We start from the raw sequence: 19,360 nt of genomic DNA on the forward strand, positions 1-19,360 counted from the left end.
AAAAACTTAGGCATAGAAACAATTTTTTCGTGAATCATGTTGGTGCATACGGCACTCTGTATTTCTTGTTATATATTAAAGAGAAATAAATTTTGGGATAGCACCTATCCAAATCAATTAACTAGGATACCTATGGCCGATTGCCGTGTATTGAAAGTGATTGGATAAAATAATATCAAAAATAATTGATGAACAATGGACACGACGATTTCAACATGAACTTATCCGAGTATGATCGCTAATCCTAAGAATAACTCATCCATGGATTTCGTCATAGATGGGCCACGTCCAAAATTCTTTATATTCGGACTACCAAACCCTTTGATCAGTGGTTGCTTTTACAATGAACGTAGACCGTGGCCTTTTATTTTCTAATTATCACTTTAAAGGGCACAAGTCAAATAACATTAACTTAAGTTATATTCCTGACAAGTTATGTTATTTTTTAATCCCAATTCTGAGTAAGTGCGGTAAGGTTATTACCTATAGAAGTCATGAAGTTAAATAAAAATCTAAGAGTGTTGCTAGCAAAACGGAAATCTAATTTGGAAAAAAAAGAAGAAGATGAAACGTCTTACGTGACACCGTGGGCAAGAGACAAAGAGAGAGGCACCCACAATGCCAAAAATCAATTTGAAATTGACCAATTCATCGGTCAATTTCACCTCATTCTTTAGTTTATAAACATGATTCCATTCTATTGGCCTGTTTGTTTAAGATTATAACAACGGATTGTGAGTGTCAAACCGATTATTAGACTCAAAATTACATTTAAACTTGACTCCAATAATCAGTGTAGCACTCACAATCGGTTGACATAATCTCAAACAAAGAGGGCCATAAAAGTGTTTTCCAAACTCTAATTTAGTAATCCACTATGTCTAAATAAAGTTATAACTTAACTAGGAGGCTGCTTGTACGAACTGGGATTTGCTAGGCAAATTCACGGAAAGCCATTTCGCAACTCACTCTTGAAGGAGAGAACAGGAATTAAATGAATATGACAAAATCTATTTAAATCCGAGCTCATGTTCACCACTTGAACCACCTGTGCCATTTGGTCATGATAAGGTCCACTGACTCGACATACAACCACAATTCCGGCCAAATGCAATGGGGAACACCTTCATTGAATTATCTAACTGCTCCCTCTATCAAGCCTCTTTAGGGTTATACAAAGAAAAACTGGTTAAGCCACATTTGGATACCTCATGCTTTTGTATTTGGATATGGATTTGAGTTTTTGATACAAAATGCATCAATCATCCTCATGCTCGTGTCATACGAGAGAGGGAGAGAGGGAGGGAGGCCGAGGAGCAGCAGCAAGGGTGAAGGTAATTGTCTCAAATATTAATTTCCAAAAAATATTTTGCTAGAAATTAGAAAATCGGATTTTTTTTTCAATATTGTAGCTGATTTGGAAATCTAAGGATCTGATCCAGTTCCAAATCTCAACTGCAAATGTGAGAAAGCCAAATCTAAATCTTGTGGGGATCCAAACGTGGCCTTATTGATTTTTGTAACACATGATATGTTTGTTCGGAACGGGATCATGATAAGCTTCGTGATGTACTACAAGATCAACGGTCATGATTGCACATATACATCTTAGACCTCCCCCATCTCCCAGTGGTGGTTGTCTACTAGCTGTTCAGTTGTCAATGAGAACTGCTGAAGACACGCCCGTGTGATGGTTTTCCCTAACGGGTTGCCACATTTTGGAGAGTATGCAGTATAACTTATTTTATGACGAGTTTGCCCCTTATTTCTTTAAGTGACAAAACATATCTCTGTTTTGGTACACTTGCGTGTCTTCCTATCGGCTTCGCCTATCTGTGATAAAAATGTTCAAAGATTACGTTTGTCACGTGCCATCTAGGGCGCCAAACGCATTATCCTCTCTCTCTCTCTCTCTCTCTCTCTCGCTCTCTCTGCAATGCAGTTCAATCTTCTATTTTTTCTTCTTCGTTTCTCTCCAAACACTCCCATCTATCCTCTTCCTCTGCAGACCCATATTCTGAAATGAGCGAACTACCCTTCTCCGCCTTCAAATTCGCACCATTGCCTTCAAATCTCCCGTATCTTTCTCTCTCAAATTAAAGACATGGCCATTGAGCTTCGCGTAGTTTTTCGCCCTTTTCAATTCGGCGTGGAGAGGGTTCTGTCTCCGTAAGTTTATTTCTGTATTTTACTTTCTCTTCCTCAATCATTTAAATTCAATCTTTCCAGTTGTAAGGATTTTGAATAAATTTTATATTTTTCTTGCTGGTTATGGGTGCTTCAAATTTGTATAGGCAATTTTCTTTTGGAAGAGTGACAACATGCATATTTTAAACAGAACTTCTCAATTAACCTCCAAAGTGATTACATCTTTCTGGTAAAATATATATAGTAATCTTATCATCATCACAATTATCATTATCATCATCACTATGTGTATTCGATGTTTCTTCATTTTTCTACTTACTTTTCTAAGGAGTGAGTCATGAGCTGATTCTTCATGTAAAAGCATTAGATTGATTACATGGCGAAAATATTTATCACTAATTCATCTTTAAGTTGCTTTTTGTGCCTTTGTGTTGTATTATATCATTCAATGCTTGAATACACCTAAGTTAGAGTTACTGACGAATGCATTACACATGTTTTGCTGACTTGTTATAACTGCTCTCATCATCCTGTAGTTATTACTTATTAGCGATAGTGACAAATTAACTGATGTTTTTATTGTGGCAGGTATTTATTTCATCGCATGTCACTGCAGAGTTCTTTCAAGATCACTCTGCATAAAGGGATTCCCAATTGTTTTCTGAATTCACCAGTAATATCCACAAGGAATGGTAATTGCTTTTGTCCTGGCATAGAAGTTTATTCTTGGATATAATTATAATTGCATTTTCATTTTACTTAGCTACACTTTCTCATCTTTCCTCGAGATTATTTATCGAACATGTTGTTATAATAAATTTACAACAGCAATTGGAAGAACTCCTTTGGATGGATTCACATCAACCTATTTGTTAATACTTGGTAGTAGTATTGATATTTGCATTGCTAAAAGGATTATACCTTTCACTTGTTATTTTATCCCAAAATCACGAGGTTAAATCATTATGAAAGATATAATATTCTCCTTCTAAGAAGGATTTTCAGTATAATTGCTAATTAGGTTGATGATCTCGTGTTGTGTTGTCCGTAATGTTCTGATTTCTCAGGCAACTCGGCTCTAACATCCCAGGAGCTGTGCAAGGTGCTATGGACTATAGAAGCTGATATAGCAGATGGCCAGCTTTTGTACATAACGGGGGATCCACTTGCCTTAGGCTGCTGGGAACCAGAGATGGCTATTCTCATGTCTCCTACAGAACATGCTAACTTGTGGAGAACTGAAATGAAGGTAGTATAATGGAACCATTATTTACATTTGATTCATCAAGAAGTGGGTTTCTTTATGTGGTTAGAATTTAACAGTCTGTAATATTCATTTCCAACTCAGCACTTTCCGATGTGAATATACTGTTTTGAAAGGCAGAGGCATGAGGCAAGGCATTCAACACTCCTGTGAGATGAGGCGTAAGCCTTACGAATTTCCTGATGCTTAAAATTATTTTTTAGTAAAAAAAAAAAAAAAAAAAAGTTTAGGGAAATACCAAAAAGGGAAAACAGTAAAAGTTAAGTAAATAGTTGTTCTTCATTTACCAACCATAAATTACCAGTCAATTAAGAATAACATACGTGACACATAGGTCATTCTCTCGCCACTGCCTGTCACCCCGTGCATATTTGTATGCAAAATATCTCATTTTCTTCATAACAACCAGAATTATTCTATAACTCACAATACAAATTCCAAAACAACTCAACTCGGAAAGTACTCAAAACAAAAACAAAATAAGTTAAATTGGGTAGAAGAGATTGAAGGTAGAGAAAATGATAATGAGAAAAGGCGTGTTTATACTCACTGTTGTAATGCTCTGCTCTTCCTCCACAAACTTCACATTACACCCAAGTGATGGTCTTAGATGGAAGAATCCCCTAGAAGTTTTGGCAGTTCTGATCAATGGTTAGTGACTACTTGTCATTCTCCAAAACTCGCACTCAAAAGCCAAATCCTACCTAAATCTCTAGTAAAAATGATCTTGATTTATAGAATAGCTTTATACACACATTAGCTTAGAATACGTTGAAGTTGAAGAAAAAGGGAAAAAAGATATTTAGAAAAGCTGATTTATTTCAAGTTAAATTTGACCCACGCAGATGATCCCAACCCATGCACCCAATTGCATCTCAGGACCTCTAGGCATATGCCTCAATGTGCTATACACCCCAGGGCATTCATCCTTCTGAAACACTATGGGAAACATATATATGTTTATATTTAATGCATGCCGTGCTCTAGTTTCTTTTCTTATTCATTGGTTATGTGAAACCTTCTCCCTTATCATATGAAGGAGGTATACCCATCCTACCACAGCCTTTAATTTTAATCTATCTAATCTTTAGTTATCATCATGCACTATACAAGTTGTTTTACTACTATTTGCAATTCTGAAAGCAAGTTTTAAATATATTTCATGCTCCCGAGTGAATTTGCTATATCCTCGACTTTTTAATAAGCGTATGCAAATAATACCTGAAAGTTCTTACATGGTTTGCTATTATCTGGAAAGCAATCTTTAAGCTGCCCTTTGTTGGCAGGTACCTTGTGCGATGAGTTTCCAATACAATTATTTTATAAAAGAGGATAAATGGCCTTCTTGTGATCTTGTTTGGAGACCAGGACCTGAATTTTCTCTGTCGGTGCCCCTGTACTGCAAACAAAATGAGAAGATCCGGGTCAGGGACTCATGGTTGAAGAACAGCATCGAGAGGCCTCCAGTTCCTACATGGGGATCATGGATGGAGGACGCAGAACTTCCTGAAAAACCCATCAAGCCTTCAGGGTGTCAAGCTCCATTTGCAGGTAATAAGCCTTAATGATATCCACCCATATGTAACAAAAGCTGTTCTCATGGTGCTAAACACTTAAATGCTTCCAGTGGTTTGGCAGGTGAGCATGGGTTTTTAAGAAGCCTTAATAGTGATTCTTTGGGGTGGGTCCCAAATTTCGACCAATCATTTTCCAAAAGAGACCAGCCTGTTGAGGAGCCGTGGCTGCTGCACCCCACTCTCGAGACTCTCGAGGTTAAAGCAATGGTGGACTCTGGTGTATCCGATAAAGTCTATGTTCAAAATGAAGGCACCCACGTTGAATTTTCTGACAAAGGATTCCAAGGCATGGACAAAGTTATACCTGAAGAGAGCAAGGTGGCTCATGTTGAGGAGTCTGTTTCAACGGTCATACTGATTAACTCTTCTGTATGTACTATGCAAAGAATTGCTGTCTTAGAAGATGATAAACTGGTTGAGTTGTTACTGGAACCGGTTAAAAATAATGTACAATGTGATAGTGTATATCTTGGTGTAGTCACGAAACTTGTTCCCCATATGGGTGGTGCTTTTGTAGATATTGGGATTTCAAGACCATCACTCATGGACATTAAGCGGAATAGGGAACCATTTGTATATCCTCCATTCCGCCGTAAAACTAAGAAACAAGAGATTGATAGTTCTGTGATTAGTGAGCCGAAAGTGCAGTCCGATACCCATGAAAATGACCCTGTTCCACATGGCGAGGATGAAGTTATGGATGACTTCTTAGAAGGCGATCTCCAAGATGATTCAGAGTCGTTCATGCATGAGAATTTTGAGGAACATGAAACTGAGAATGACTTGGATATTTCTGATGCTCTTAAGGAGAATGTGAATGGCAGTGTAGTTTATTATGGTGGAGGTGAATCCGATTTTGAAGACTATTTTGAAGAAAATGGGCATCACACAGAAGGTGAAACTATTAATGAGTTCCTTCCATTAGAAATGGAAAATTCCGATGGTCCTGATCTGTCACATCAGATGCTTCAAGATCTGAAGGCTTCCGATAATGTCCATTCTGATGCAAACAAATGGGTTCATGTTCGCAAAGGCACTAAAGTTGTTGTGCAAGTTGTTAAAGAGGGATTAGGGACAAAAGGTCCTGCTCTGACCGCTTATCCAAATTTAAAAAGCAGATTCTGGGTATGTGTCTCTCTGCATTCTCATGTTTCTTTGTTCTGCGGAATCTAGCTATCATTTTCTTTTTTCCTTTCTCTTTTTCTTTTTTCTTTTTTTCATTATTTTCTTCATTACTCTGCCTGGATTTTTTTTCTTCGAATGATTACTCAGCCTGGATTTTCTCCTATATACTTTTTGGACGTTATAATAATGACACCATTGTTTACTTTTTCTATTATTGTTATTGGTAAGGTTTGATCATCAATTTTTCTTCTTTAGATTTCTTTCCAGCAATAAATTCAAAGTTCATTCTAACACGTTTTTTTATTGCCAATTTGTTTGGCCAATCAAAAGCTTGGAAAATTTGAAGAATGTCTTCACAAGAATTTGGAAAGTATGAAATGACATTCAAGATGCACATAAACATTTATGAGGCATGCTTCCATATATTTGGAGCCAAAAGGAAGGCGAGTACTCTTTGTGTAATGTGAAATTGTGAATGCTCATTTATCGTATGCATTGTGTTCCTTGTTTCTACTTAATCCGTTTTTTGTATGATTAGAAAAACTTAACGTGATATTTAATATATTTCATGCATCACCATGTTTAAGTACATGAAGGATGCACCAACCCAATGTTCTGAAAATTGGTTCAGATTGTAGAATTCTAAGAGGGTCGGTCAGATCATTATTGTAAAATTGGATTATAAATTGTAAGATTGTTGGAGGTCTGTAAAATTTAGATACTCAACTATATTATAACATCCCATCGGCATTAAATTTTAGTATTTTATAGCTTTTCTATGTAGTATTGAACTATACAAATCATTTAAGACATACACTTGGAACATTTACCTTCCATTCTATTGCACAGTATTTAACCATAAGGTTAACACTGAGTTTAGAATTGTTGGCAACTGTTAAACTCCCTGCATTCCATTTTTGAGTGAATTATACCATTCACTTATGAATTCTGTCAAAAAAATTAGGTTGAATAGTAAAATGTTTCTCTGGGATTCATATTGGTGCCCAAAGCCTTGTTAAAATTTTTGCAGTTGTGCATCCTGGATTCACTATTTTTTTTTTCTTTTTCAGGTTTATTTTGTGTATCTGTACTTATGGTTCGTATGAGTGCTTTCTAGAGCTCAGGTTTTTGGAGATATCAAGTTTTCCAGTAGTATTTAAAGTTGCGAGCTAATAGGAATGCTCTTGCTTTCCTCAGTTTCCTGTGTAGTGTGTTATGCCTTCCTGACTTTCTACGTGTCAAAACATTGAAAGGCGGGCATGAGAAATTAGGGAATTTATTTTTCTGTCTGTCTTGCAGGTATTGATTACTCGCTGTGATAGAATTGGAGTGTCAAAGAAGATCTCTGGTGTTGAGCGTACACGTTTAAGGGTCATTGCAAAAACATTACAGCCACCTGGTTTTGGTTTGACTGTAAGAACTGTTGCTGCTGGTCATTCCTTGGAGGAATTGCAGAAGGACTTAGACAGCTTGCTTTCTACCTGGAAAGTTATAGTTGAGCATGCAAAATCTGCAGCTCTTGCCGCAGATGAGGGTGTGGAAGGTGCAGTTCCTGTCATTTTGCATACGGCAATGGGCCAGACACTCTCAGTTGTGCAAGATTATTTTAATGAAAAGGTGAATATGCTCTTCTTTGTTATCTTTCTATTTTTTTTTTTAATAGCTCCTTGTTATCTTTCTATTTGTGATTACTTTTGGATTTTACCTTATGTCTCCAGTGTACTCTGGGTCCCTCTTAACTGTGTTGGGCTGCATCCCTTCTTTTGTTCAGGTTAAGAACATGGTTGTTGATTCTCCTCGGACTTATCATGAGGTACGACTCGATGAAAACAAAGCAGAGCTTTTTAGTTAGATATTGGCAGCACACAAGGGATGCAAAATTCTAGTATATATTGTAGTTATATCTGAAGGTGGTTATTATAATCTCCATTTTGGTTATATTATTTAGTAATAAGTAGCAAATTGTGGGCTGTCCTTCTCTGGTCACTGTCTCAGAAGACAATTAGCAATTTTAATACCATTATTTGAATTTATTTATTTCTGTTGCTTATCATTGTATGATTACATTATGGTCTGCTATCTCAGGTTACTAGCTACCTTCAGGAAATAGCACCAGATCTCTGTGATCGAGTCAAGTTATATGTTAAAAGAATTCCAATTTTTGATGAATATGGCATTGAAGAAGAGATCAATAATATCCTCAGTAAAAGGTGTGAAACAGTGACAATAGTTCCTTCTGTCTTTTGTTGTCACTCTGGATTGCTTTCTGACATTTCTTGAACTGCTTGTTTTAGCTATAGTGTTGAACATAGAAATGTTCATATTGCTTGATTTTCTAGTCTACATTTTGGGAGTGGAGCATAAACTAATATTCTTATGCAAAAAACATCTCCTTTGCCTTATTAAGATTCATCTCTTACATTACAATGACTAAAATACCTTTTGTTAGTGTTACATGGTTGAAAGGAGAAGGAGAAGAAGTGAGGGAGAAGGTGAGAGTCTCCTTAGGGAGCTCCCATGTCACACAATAGGGTTACATGTGCGAAGTCCAAAATACTCTTCTAACACTCCCCCTCAAGCTGAAGTGTATATGTCATAAAACCCCAGCTTGTTACAAATATCTCTCAATCTGGACTCTCCCAACGACCTAGTGAATACATCTGCCAACTTATCTCTAGACCGAGTGAAGATGGTGCCAATCTTTGCTTAAGTTTCTCACGAACAACATGGCAATCTACTTCAATATGCTTCGCCCTCTCATGGAACACTAGATTGGAAACAATGTGAAGTGTTGCCTTGTTGTCACAATAGAGTGATGCTGGTGATGAAGAAGGAAAACCGATCTGCGACAGTAGAAACCTCAACCAGGTCAACTCCCCACATGTACGGGCCATGGCTCGATACTCTGCCTCTGCGCTAGAAGGATTTCCTCTAACAAAGGTTCAATAACCCGTAGCCGATCTCCTATATGCTAGAGATCATGTCCAATCTACATCCGTGAACCCTTCCAGTCTCATATGATTATGCTTCCTAAAAAACAAGCCTTTTCCAGAAGCACCTTTTCAAGTATTTAACTATCTAAGGACAGCTGCCCAATGTGAAGTATGAGGTGAACTCATAAACTGGCTTACCACTCCCACTGCATAAGATATATCGGGATGACTCACATTCAAGCAAATCAACTTACCAACCAACCTATACCTGCCAGGGTCCTCCAACAACTCCCCCTTATCTGGAAAAAGCTTCACTTCGGGATCCATAGGAACCTCAGCCGGCTTTGTTCCTAAGGATCCCATCTCCTCTAATATGTCCATATTTCCTCTAAGAAAAAGGGGTGTAGAAAAGCTTTGCTAGCCTTGGAAAACTCGTTGTTCTTTTTCTACTTGTCCTCTTTCTACAATTCTTTCTCTAGTTGTCAACTTGTAGTTTAATGCCTAATACTTCTTTTATCTTGCAGGGTTTCACTTTCTAATGGAGGTTCTCTAGTGATTGAGCAAACCGAGGCATTAGTTTCTATTGATGTAAATGGGGGCCATGGGATGCTTGGTCAAGGGACGTCACAAGAGAAAGCTATTCTTGATGTCAATCTTGCAGCTGCAAAACAAGTATGTTAGAAGCCAAACCTTGGTCTCCACTTCAGATGGACACCTAAGGTCGTTAGTGAAATGAACTTGCTTTACAATTTCAGTTGGGATTAATGTATAAAAGCGCAGATATTTAGCATAGATGGTTGAACATTTGAAACCTAATGGAAAATAATTACCTAGGTTTTTTCCGCCACTAAAAAAAGAACTATTTTTGGTCTCCAAAATCAGTCATTTGATCACTATTGAGTTATTTCTCACAAAATACAAGTTAATACGAATAGATGTATATTTTATTTTTATTTTTGAAGGGTTAGATGTATATTTTATTAATTGCTCTATTCTTGTTTCTACTGCACATTGAGTGATGATGCTCAATTTTTTTTTGTATAGAGTAATGATAGATGGGACCTTTTTGTCTTCGCAAGTGTCAGTGATTTGTGTAGTCTGTATAGTGTACTCTTTTTTAACCTCACTATTGCGTGACCGAATTGTCTCACTTAACTCAAGTTTGCTTCTTGTAGTTTTTTATTTGCATGAATCACACATCCATGTTCCTCCCCACTCATGTTTCCTTGAAAAACTAGTGGCATAGCTACAGATATGCTTGCATATTTCATTTTAGTTGATAATGTCTTCACGGAAATAAATGGCAATTGTTTCAGATTGCAAGGGAGTTGCGGCTCAGGGATATCGGTGGCATTATTGTGGTGGATTTTATTGATATGATAGATGAGTGTAAGTAAAGAAGTCTTTGTGAAAGAGGTCTATTTTTTTTATCTTTAACATACCAAGAGTAAAAAGTTGCTAGAATAATAATAATAATAATAATAATACTTACGCCTGTGACTATTAATGTTCCTGTCATTGTTTGGCTAAGTAAATGGTACTACTAGAGAAGTATTATGCTCCCTGATTTTTATTCCCAACGCATATAAATATTTTTTTAACTGGTTTTCTTTCATTTCTTCTTTCTCTTCCAGCAAATAAAAGGTTAGTCTATGAAGAAATCAAGAAGGCTGTCGAGAGAGACCGGTCAATGGTGAAAGTTTCTGAATTATCCAGGCATGGACTAATGGAAATAACCAGAAAGAGGGTATGCTCTAGAATATGAATTACTTCAATGTACAATTGTGCTGTAAGGGTATTCAAAACGTGTACTTTTTTTTATTCAATTTTCAAATGCATGTGTTTTGGAGTGCTAGTTGAAGTGGCTTTTGTCACTTCCTACTATACAGTGAAATCTGATTACAATACTTACAATATCTAATAACCCATAACAAAATCCAGGAAATATATATTTACCATATAAAATTCAGTCATGTGTACTAGAGAAATACCTTTGAATAGGAATACAGAAAACATAGGCTTTTCCTCAAAATGGCAATGGCATAGTCCCAAAAATCGTTCTCTGCATTGCAGGCATCTCCACAAATTTTACCTAATTTGTCCTCTGTTGAACCTCTTTAAAATGAATAAATAGAGGCTTCTACTTGTCAACTGTGATTTTATATCCTCTGATATAGTTTGTCTCTGCACTTTTCTTATCATGTTAACGAATCCGGATTATATAATGACTCAAGACCACAATATGTTTATTCGACTAATGTCGTTTTCCTCTTGTACAGGTTCGTCCAAGTGTTACATTTATGATTAGTGAACCGTGCTCATGCTGTCAAGCTACAGGGCGAGTAGAAGCTTTGGAGACATCATTTTCAAAAATTGAGCATGAAATATGCCGCTTGCTTGTGAGTAATGTCATTTCAGTTCCTGTGAAATTTTTTGTCTTGTAACTTGTAAAAGTTTCACTTAGTATATGTATTTTGGTCTAGAGGCTTGTGACTTGTATTTCCCTTTACCTGCCTAGCATCCTTCTCCTTGAGCAAGGCCCATTAATAAGTTAACCTCCAAAAAGGCTCCCAGATAAATTCAAATGTTGCAGACCAAACTTGTGAAGGAGTTTTTCAATGGATGTATGATATCCTTGGGGGTTCTTTTGGATGTGCGTAATATACAAGTAGAATAAAAGGAAAACAGATTCCCATTTCTTTACCTTCCTTTTCCTGTTGATCTCAGAGGAAAGTCAAACAGTGAAAAAGGGCTTGCATTTGGAAAATTTACAGCCGACAAGAACTGTCATGCGAATAGCAAATGACAGCCAAACAGTACTAGGAAAAGGAAAATGTCCTTTTACTTTGATTTTGCCAATTTTTGGTGCAACCAAATGGACCCTATAGGAAACACATGCCAAAAAAATAGTAATTGTCATGTATCTTAAGGTGAAAATCTCAGTGTCAGTGTTGAATGTTACCAATACCAAGGAACACAGAGATCAATGGCTTAACAAGTTTTGTTAGTTGTGCCTAAGAAAAACTCTTTGTATGCAACTTTAGTGCCGAGTATATGGAAGCATTATGTGAAGTGTACTGGTTTATGGTGGCGCTAAATGATTTGGCGAAGCTAGATATTTCAGTGGGGGGAAAGTTTACCTGGTGTCATGAGACAAAAACATACCAGTTCATGGCAAGGATGAGCGATGCCTTTTGATAATTGTGGTGTTCCCCCTATTATTTGTTCATTGAAGTTGGTTGGAACTGTTTGTGCTGGAATGGGAAAAAGCCTAGCCTAGAAATATAAGTAACTTGGATGAGAAATGGAACAGTTAGTTGCAGGATATTTTTGTTCTTTAATTATTAATATACCTCCAGGATACTTCTATCTTTTATTTTTGTTCTCATTGTTTCTTTTAGTAAGATTGGCATGTCCCAGTTATCTTTCATTTTTTCCAGAAATTGACATTTGGACTTGGGTCATCAAGATGCTTAGTTTTACCAGTTTTTCCATAGCTATGGTATTTGATGAAAATTGTCTTCTCTTTTATTTTTGTTCTCATTGTTTCTTTTAGTAAGATTGGCATGTCCAAGTTATCTTTAATTTTTTCAGAAATTGACATTTGGACTTGGGTCATCAAGATGCTTAGTTTTACCAGTTTTTCCATGGCTATGGTATTTGATCAAAATTGTCTTCTCTGTTTCAGGCTATGTCAAAGCAGAAGGCAAACCCAGACAATGCAAAGTCTTGGCCAAGATTTGTGCTAAGGGTGGATCGTCATATGTGCAACTACATAACATCAGGGAAGAGGACAAAACTTGCGGTCTTGTGTAGTTCTCTCAAAGTTTGGATTCTTCTAAAGGTGCCCTCACGTAAAGCTTCTTCTACCAAGTATCATGTATCATTTGCACAATTATTCAGAAAAAGAAAAGTCCCTTCTATGCATTTGGGATTAAAACAAACAGAAACTGATCTCATAAAGCTTGAGTGTAAAAGGATTCCTCTATTCCTGGCTAGCACACTGGAAAATGAAAAACATAGGCAACTGGTCACTAAAATGACTAATCATCTCATGAAAAACTTGTGAAAAGTATTAACTATGTAGCTTACACAGGAATGCATGTGTCGATGTAGAACTGATTAGGTAACAGGTCCATAATTTTGAAAGGATTCTTGGTATTAGCTCATATCAGGTACAGAATATACGTCACGATAAATAGAAATATATGAGGGGCATATCTGTTAATATTATAAGGGTAATGATATTCGCACCATGTTTTGATACTTGCACTATCTCTTCTTGTCTTTTCTTTTTTAATTGGCTTATGAGAGCCTTTTAGGAATCGTAATAAACCTTTGACAGCTGGTTAGGTAATAAAAGATAAGTTGAGTTAGTGCAAGTATCAAAGCATGGTGGTGCGGGTGCCAATATCATTAGCCTATTATAAATGCAATATAAGGAAGAAGAGATAAATTGATATTCTGTTCTCCATTAAAAAAACATTGATATTCTGTTCAAAGTTGGGTCAGCATGTGCTATCCATGGTGGGGCCCACCAGATCGATGGTCTTGATCACCAGAAAGTGGGCCCCATCTCGACAGCTATGCTTTGCCTGAAGATTGCCCAGATGCCTGGACACTCCTTTCCCAATTCCCATGTTTCTTCATGTGAAGAATAACACATTTTAGGAAGCTTTACACGTGGACTGCATATTTCTATCAATGCATGTGTATGTACAATGGGAATAGGTATATTTACAAAGATAAATACTTATTTCTTGAATCTTCTTACACCAGGTTGCTAGAGGTTTTGGTAGAGGTGTTTTCGAGGTGAAACCATTTACAGATGAGAAGGCGAACAACGATCAGCAGCAAGTTGCTATTTCCAGATTAAGACCTACAGAGGCTGGGTCGTTCATCCCAAGCAGTAAATTGACAATTTTTCCAGTGAAAAAGTGGAAGACCCGTCGGAAATGAAGGCTGACTAGCTGTTTGTGTGACTCAGCTTAGCTCATCTAGTATCTTTACAAAGGGTATCTTCTATTTGGAACTGCTCAGTGCATTTTAGTTCCTAATTGCTGCTCGTGGTCTCTGCAATTTTTGTAAGAGTTCTGTCTGAAGCCTCGGTTCTGCAATTTTGTTCTTTGTAGACAACTTTTTTCCTCCTATAGTAGATGCATTTCAATTAGAAGTTGCATTTATTCGAATCGATAAAGGATTTATTAATCCACCAGTCTCAGTTGGTTTGATTGCTGGGCTATGTGAAAACAAATGAATGTAGGTTGGGAAATTCAAAACTTCATTACCTTTATTGGAACTCAGAAGGCGAGCAACTTTCAATGTTAAATGTGCATTATATAATTGGGAAATTAGAGTGTTATTTTGGCATTCAGCACATCTTTTGCCTTCTCTTTCTCTCTCTATTTTTATCATATCTAAACATTTACATTGGCTCCATTATCACATCTGGGATGTTTGTTCTATAATCCATAGGCAACACTTCTCATTCTCTGACTTCCAGAGTGGGCGAAATAGAATCACCCCAAGCAGCACCATTTCGCTTCGAGATTTTAGTACCTTTTGCCACTCGAAAGTTGAGATTTCGAGTAACGGGCACCATTCTTTTCTTTTTCTCACTTAATTGAAAAAAGCACAAAAGCATCGCTGAAAATGGTTGCCGAACACAGCCTTGGTCAACGGTGATAGGAATATTTTGCACATCAAGATCTATTTCTGGACTTGAGTCTGAGACTTTTGCTGTACAACTTGACTTTTGTTTTATTAACTTCTAAGATAACTGCAGGAAAAAAGCTCACTTAAAATACATGCATATTGACAACCAGACAAACTTTCAGCTCGCCTTTATCATTTCTCTAGTTCTTGTTTGCAAAGAGGACAACAAGATATGATTCTCAGCCATTGATCAACACATCTTTGGTGAAACAGATGTGAACATGGCAACTGTCTCACTTCTTCCTTGTCTTTGTATTTGGCTAGGCAGATGCAGCATTCCTGCCAAATCCAAAATATAGACACGAAAAAAAGAGAAAAACTCAGTTAGATTTTTATGGAATCAAATGATTGGGAATCGTTTTTTACCTGCTAAAAGAAAATTTAAGACAGTGCTTAAAGCTAAAAAGGAAGTTCTCACTTGTTACTCGTGTCAAAAGATTACAAACTAATAACTGTATTACCAAGTTTAACTTGGAGACCGAAGGAACAGAATATAGTCATGGCCTTGCAAAAGATAAAAAAGTACAGTTGGGAGGAAGAAAAGGGATATAATTTGAAAATGACTAGATAGCCTTGGCAGGATAATGCAAAATATTATTTGAAATATTAGAAGCAGTGTTTTAAAATGCGGATATGGCCGAAAAGCGGGCAAAGCAAATCCTATCCAAGTCAGCACGGCACAATTGAGTACTCAGTTGACACGACTAAGTACTTTGGGAGAGTCAAAGGACTTTTGATTGACTTTTTCCTTAATTGAAACAGAGTTTTGAAGGACTTTTTAGGGGAAAATGTGGGCTTGGACAAGAATGCGGTCAAGGTAGAAGGGAGTTGACTCGGGTGACTCGGGAGAGTCAATGACACAGGAGAATTTTGAAACTATGGTTACAACTTATAAGAGAAAGAAAACTTACGGAGTTTTCATTTGCAATGTCAGAATTGCGCTCATCACCATTTCTCTTGTCAACTTCCTTGAATCTCCATTTGGGTAGCCTTGAAATCTGATCGTCGGATGCGCCTCGGTGAACAGAAGCCAAATTCATGTTGTAGCCGAGCACGTTGCTGATTAGTGGAACAAAGCAACAGAGCAGCAGAAACAGTAGAAAAGGAAACGAGTAGCTGGCAGCATTCCAAGCAAGCAGAGAGATGCAGAGTATATGCAGCTTGGGAGCTTGATCGAAATTCCCATGGCGAGAATCGAAGACCCACACATTTCCCATCACGAACCATATCGCAAAGAAAAGTTCTAGGATAGTCCTTGATTTGTTCATCAAGTATGAACTCCTGTTACGAAGAAGAGATTCGGAATTAGGAAATGACCTAAAACTTCTAAAAGATAACAAATTGTTCTTGATCTATCTCTGTCATAAACATCCCTGTCATTTTGAAATGGGAAAATATAGCTACTTTATTGTGACATTTTGACAAAATGACAAAATCCAAAAATAATCTTGAGATTTAAAAAAATAGAGCGATATTTTCATTTTATCATTTAGCATGAAAATGTCATGATAATATCACGATATTTTTTTTTAATATTATATATATTTTAAATGATTTTATTTTATTATTTTTTTTTCTCGATAAAAGACCCAAAAATAATAATAATAATAATAAAATGTATTACGAGATTTTCCCTTGCCAAGAAATACCCGAAAATGATATTTGTCACTTGGTGATATATGCCTAAAGAGAAATGATATCAACACAACAATGTTTCGTTATTTGCATGGTCCTATGTTGTCCTCTAGTATTTAAAGAGCTGTCAAGAGGTTATTAGGGTTCTCAAAAAGCTCTCACAAGCTAATTAAAAAACAAAAGACAAGCTAGGACCGTTCAAATAACAAAACATGGCTGTGCTAATATCATTTCCCGTGTCTACGTCATAACTGAAGATGTTCCTTAATTAAAACCCAGTACCTGGATTCTTCGGCGTATCTCTGCTGTTCAATATCAGTAAAATTGAGAGTATTCCCTTGGCTAACAGTGCGATACCGATAGCGCCAATACAAAAGTGGAAAACTGAGTAGGCTCCCAAGATCATATCCAACAACCCAAATCCTCAGAGGCCAAACTGGTTGTTCTTTCTTAGACATTGACAATGTAACTGTTATGGCGCTTATCTGAACTACCAAAACAAAGAATTCCAAAGCTATCCAAGCTCCAGAATTGAAAGGATTAGATCCCAAATCAGACCTCAACCCATTCTGGTAATGAAAGACCCTTCTCAAAAAGCTGAACCACCTTGCTCTTGAAATTCTCATCACTGCCCTCACCAAGAATGATAACGGCACAACACGAACAGACCCATTTTGATTTGAAGCCAACTCTTCACTGGCTAGAGAAGGAGATGAGTAGGATACTGGAATACTAAAATTGGGCAATGAATCAGGTGGAAAATAATAACGCGTATTCATTGGAGAGCTTAAAAAGACTTTTTTAGCTATGGAGATGATTTCAAAACACTTGATATAGCTAAGGAATTATCATATAGAAGAATTGATTGGATTGGTGGAACTCAAATTAGAATACCTGATTCTACCATTTAGAACCTCCATCTATTATTGGATTCTGGGAAAAAAAAATTCTACAAGGGAGAATACAAGAGATTGGAACGGAATTGCTAGAGGGAAAACAGATATAATAACCCAAACCCAGAATTCAATTTTGCTAAAATTTCCATTTTCATATAGAATTACGAAAATGTAACTGATTACCTCAGGCGGTCAAAGCACGATCGGAATCCCCCAAACTGCTAAAACCTCTATAATTGGGAACAAATTATGGGATAGAACCACCGCCAGACTTACCGCTTGGACAAAGCACCGATCAAAATTTGGTTGGAATCATAAAAGGCCTACAGACAGAAATCACAGAATAGAATTGTCAAATGAAAATTTTCAATGAAAAAATCATGGTATGATTGGAAATCCACAAAACCCACAATCCAAAAATGTAGTTTGAAATGGGTAGTAAGCCAGCTGATCACAACACGGATGGATTTCATTGAATCGAACTGTTAATATGCAATGAGAAAGAAGGGTTGAAGAGAAAGGAAGGAGGGTGGAGTTGGGTTAGATGGTGACCAATAATCTAACAGCTTTGCTTTAAGTCTAAGGGACTCATGTAACTGATAACTGTTGGCCTAACTTACTTTGGATTTGTTTAATTAGGAAGCAAACGAGATTTGAGAGCTGAGAGAGACTAGTCTTCCTCTGCAAATCTCTGAGGATGAATTGGTGTGAAAGCAAACCAGCAAAGAGGTTTTTGCTTTTAGAAAGAAGAGGGCCAGAGGAATAGGGACGTTTTGACGTCTATTTTGCTCTCTTTTTAAAATTTTGAATTTTGGCGGTACCAAGATTGGGAGATCTGGAGTCGTCTGGTTGGCCACCTAATTCATTATTACAGTATCTTGGACGTTTTTGCCCCTTGCATCTCTTTTTAATAACTAAAATACCCTTGTTGGATTTTGTGAAACAATCTATGACTCCAAAAGCGTAAGCTGTTGGAGAAGGCATTATTTTAATCTTTTATACCTTAAAACCCCTCTTTTTTAGGTAGTGATATATCCGCCCCTTTTGATTACTTGCGACACCTACCAGCAGAGTATCAATAATTGCACAGGGGCTGATGTACTTTACATCATAAGGTTCAACGTGGCTGATTGCATGCCCTGCTGCTGGGTGTCCCAAGTAATCAAAAGGGGCGGCCATGTGGACTTTTAATATCAATGAGATTTGAATTCGAAACCTTTGCTATGATACCATGTGAAAATTGTTAAGATTTGTCAGATTAGATACGGGAAAGTTTGACCATTGGATCATCTTAGAGGTAGATTTGGCAGGTTGGTTAGTTTGGGTTATCTAGATAGATTAGGGAATTCCCTAAATTTATCAAAAACAACCATGTAAGTGCTCTTTATAAGCACGATTGATTGTCTTTGTAATGTATCCAAGAATTAGTGAATTCCCTAAATTTATAAAAACCAACCAATTGCTCCATGTGGATTATTAATATCAAGGAATTTTGAACCGTGGACCTTTGCTCTAAGAGCATGTGAAATTACCAATTACTCTATAAGCTTTAAGCGGTTGGAGTTGGTGTTATTTAATCTTTTATACTTTAGCTATTTGGATATGAGGATTTTAGAATCTAGGTGTTAGTTTGAAAGCGGTGTAAAATTCTGAATTTTACAATCTGATTTTAAGTAAGAAATCCAGGTTTTAGAAATCTCTCCCCTATCAAGAGATTTCTAAAACCTGGAAACAGGGGACAATCTCCTACTCTCTTGCTAGATGAAAGAAAGGCTAGAAATTAGAAAACGACGGACGGCCTCCTTCTCTCGTCTTCCATCCAGGATTTTGAGGAAATCCAAGATTCTAAAATCCGCTTATCCAAACGGCCCCTAAGAGATTTTTTTAGCATGCATATGCGGAATCAAATTGATTTATACGTGCAATTTTTGTATAAATTTGCAAAAGAATTAACCCTTTCTTCTGATTACTGTTGTGGTTAATAATCTTTCACGTCTTTTTATTGTATCAAAGAGAAATCGTTTAAAAAAGTGTCTAAAACTGATTTCATCATTATGCTTACCAACA

The 19,360-nt window shown here is 36.8% G+C and overlaps 2 protein-coding genes across 2 annotated transcripts; one reads left to right on the forward strand and one right to left on the reverse strand.

Moving 5' to 3' along the window:
* The first annotated feature begins 1,861 nt into the window (after window positions 1-1,861).
* On the forward strand, window positions 1,862-14,424 carry RNEE/G (RNAse E/G-like protein). The gene is made up of 14 exons (XM_077358447.1): window positions 1,862-2,169; window positions 2,737-2,840; window positions 3,216-3,397; window positions 4,699-4,963; window positions 5,051-6,114; window positions 7,414-7,731; window positions 7,886-7,927; window positions 8,200-8,324; window positions 9,572-9,719; window positions 10,364-10,436; window positions 10,682-10,794; window positions 11,327-11,446; window positions 12,736-12,891; window positions 13,827-14,424. Exons 1-14 carry the CDS (start codon window positions 2,105-2,107, stop codon window positions 14,004-14,006), a joined length of 2,955 nt encoding a protein of 984 aa, XP_077214562.1. The 5' UTR covers window positions 1,862-2,104; the 3' UTR covers window positions 14,007-14,424.
* On the reverse strand, window positions 13,753-17,781 carry LOC143849445 (E3 ubiquitin-protein ligase At4g11680-like). The gene is made up of 5 exons (XM_077358448.1): window positions 17,704-17,781; window positions 17,570-17,616; window positions 16,680-17,129; window positions 15,674-16,043; window positions 13,753-15,041 (listed from the first exon to the last, which is right to left on the reverse strand). Exons 1-5 carry the CDS (start codon window positions 17,764-17,766, stop codon window positions 14,895-14,897), a joined length of 1,077 nt encoding a protein of 358 aa, XP_077214563.1. The 5' UTR covers window positions 17,767-17,781; the 3' UTR covers window positions 13,753-14,894.
* Between the last annotated feature and the right edge of the window lie 1,579 nt (window positions 17,782-19,360).

This window comes from Tasmannia lanceolata, unplaced genomic scaffold, assembly GCF_043159265.1.
Source record: "Tasmannia lanceolata isolate RefF3 unplaced genomic scaffold, GAP_Taslan_0.1 ptg000018l, whole genome shotgun sequence".
NCBI lineage: Eukaryota > Viridiplantae > Streptophyta > Magnoliopsida > Canellales > Winteraceae > Tasmannia > Tasmannia lanceolata.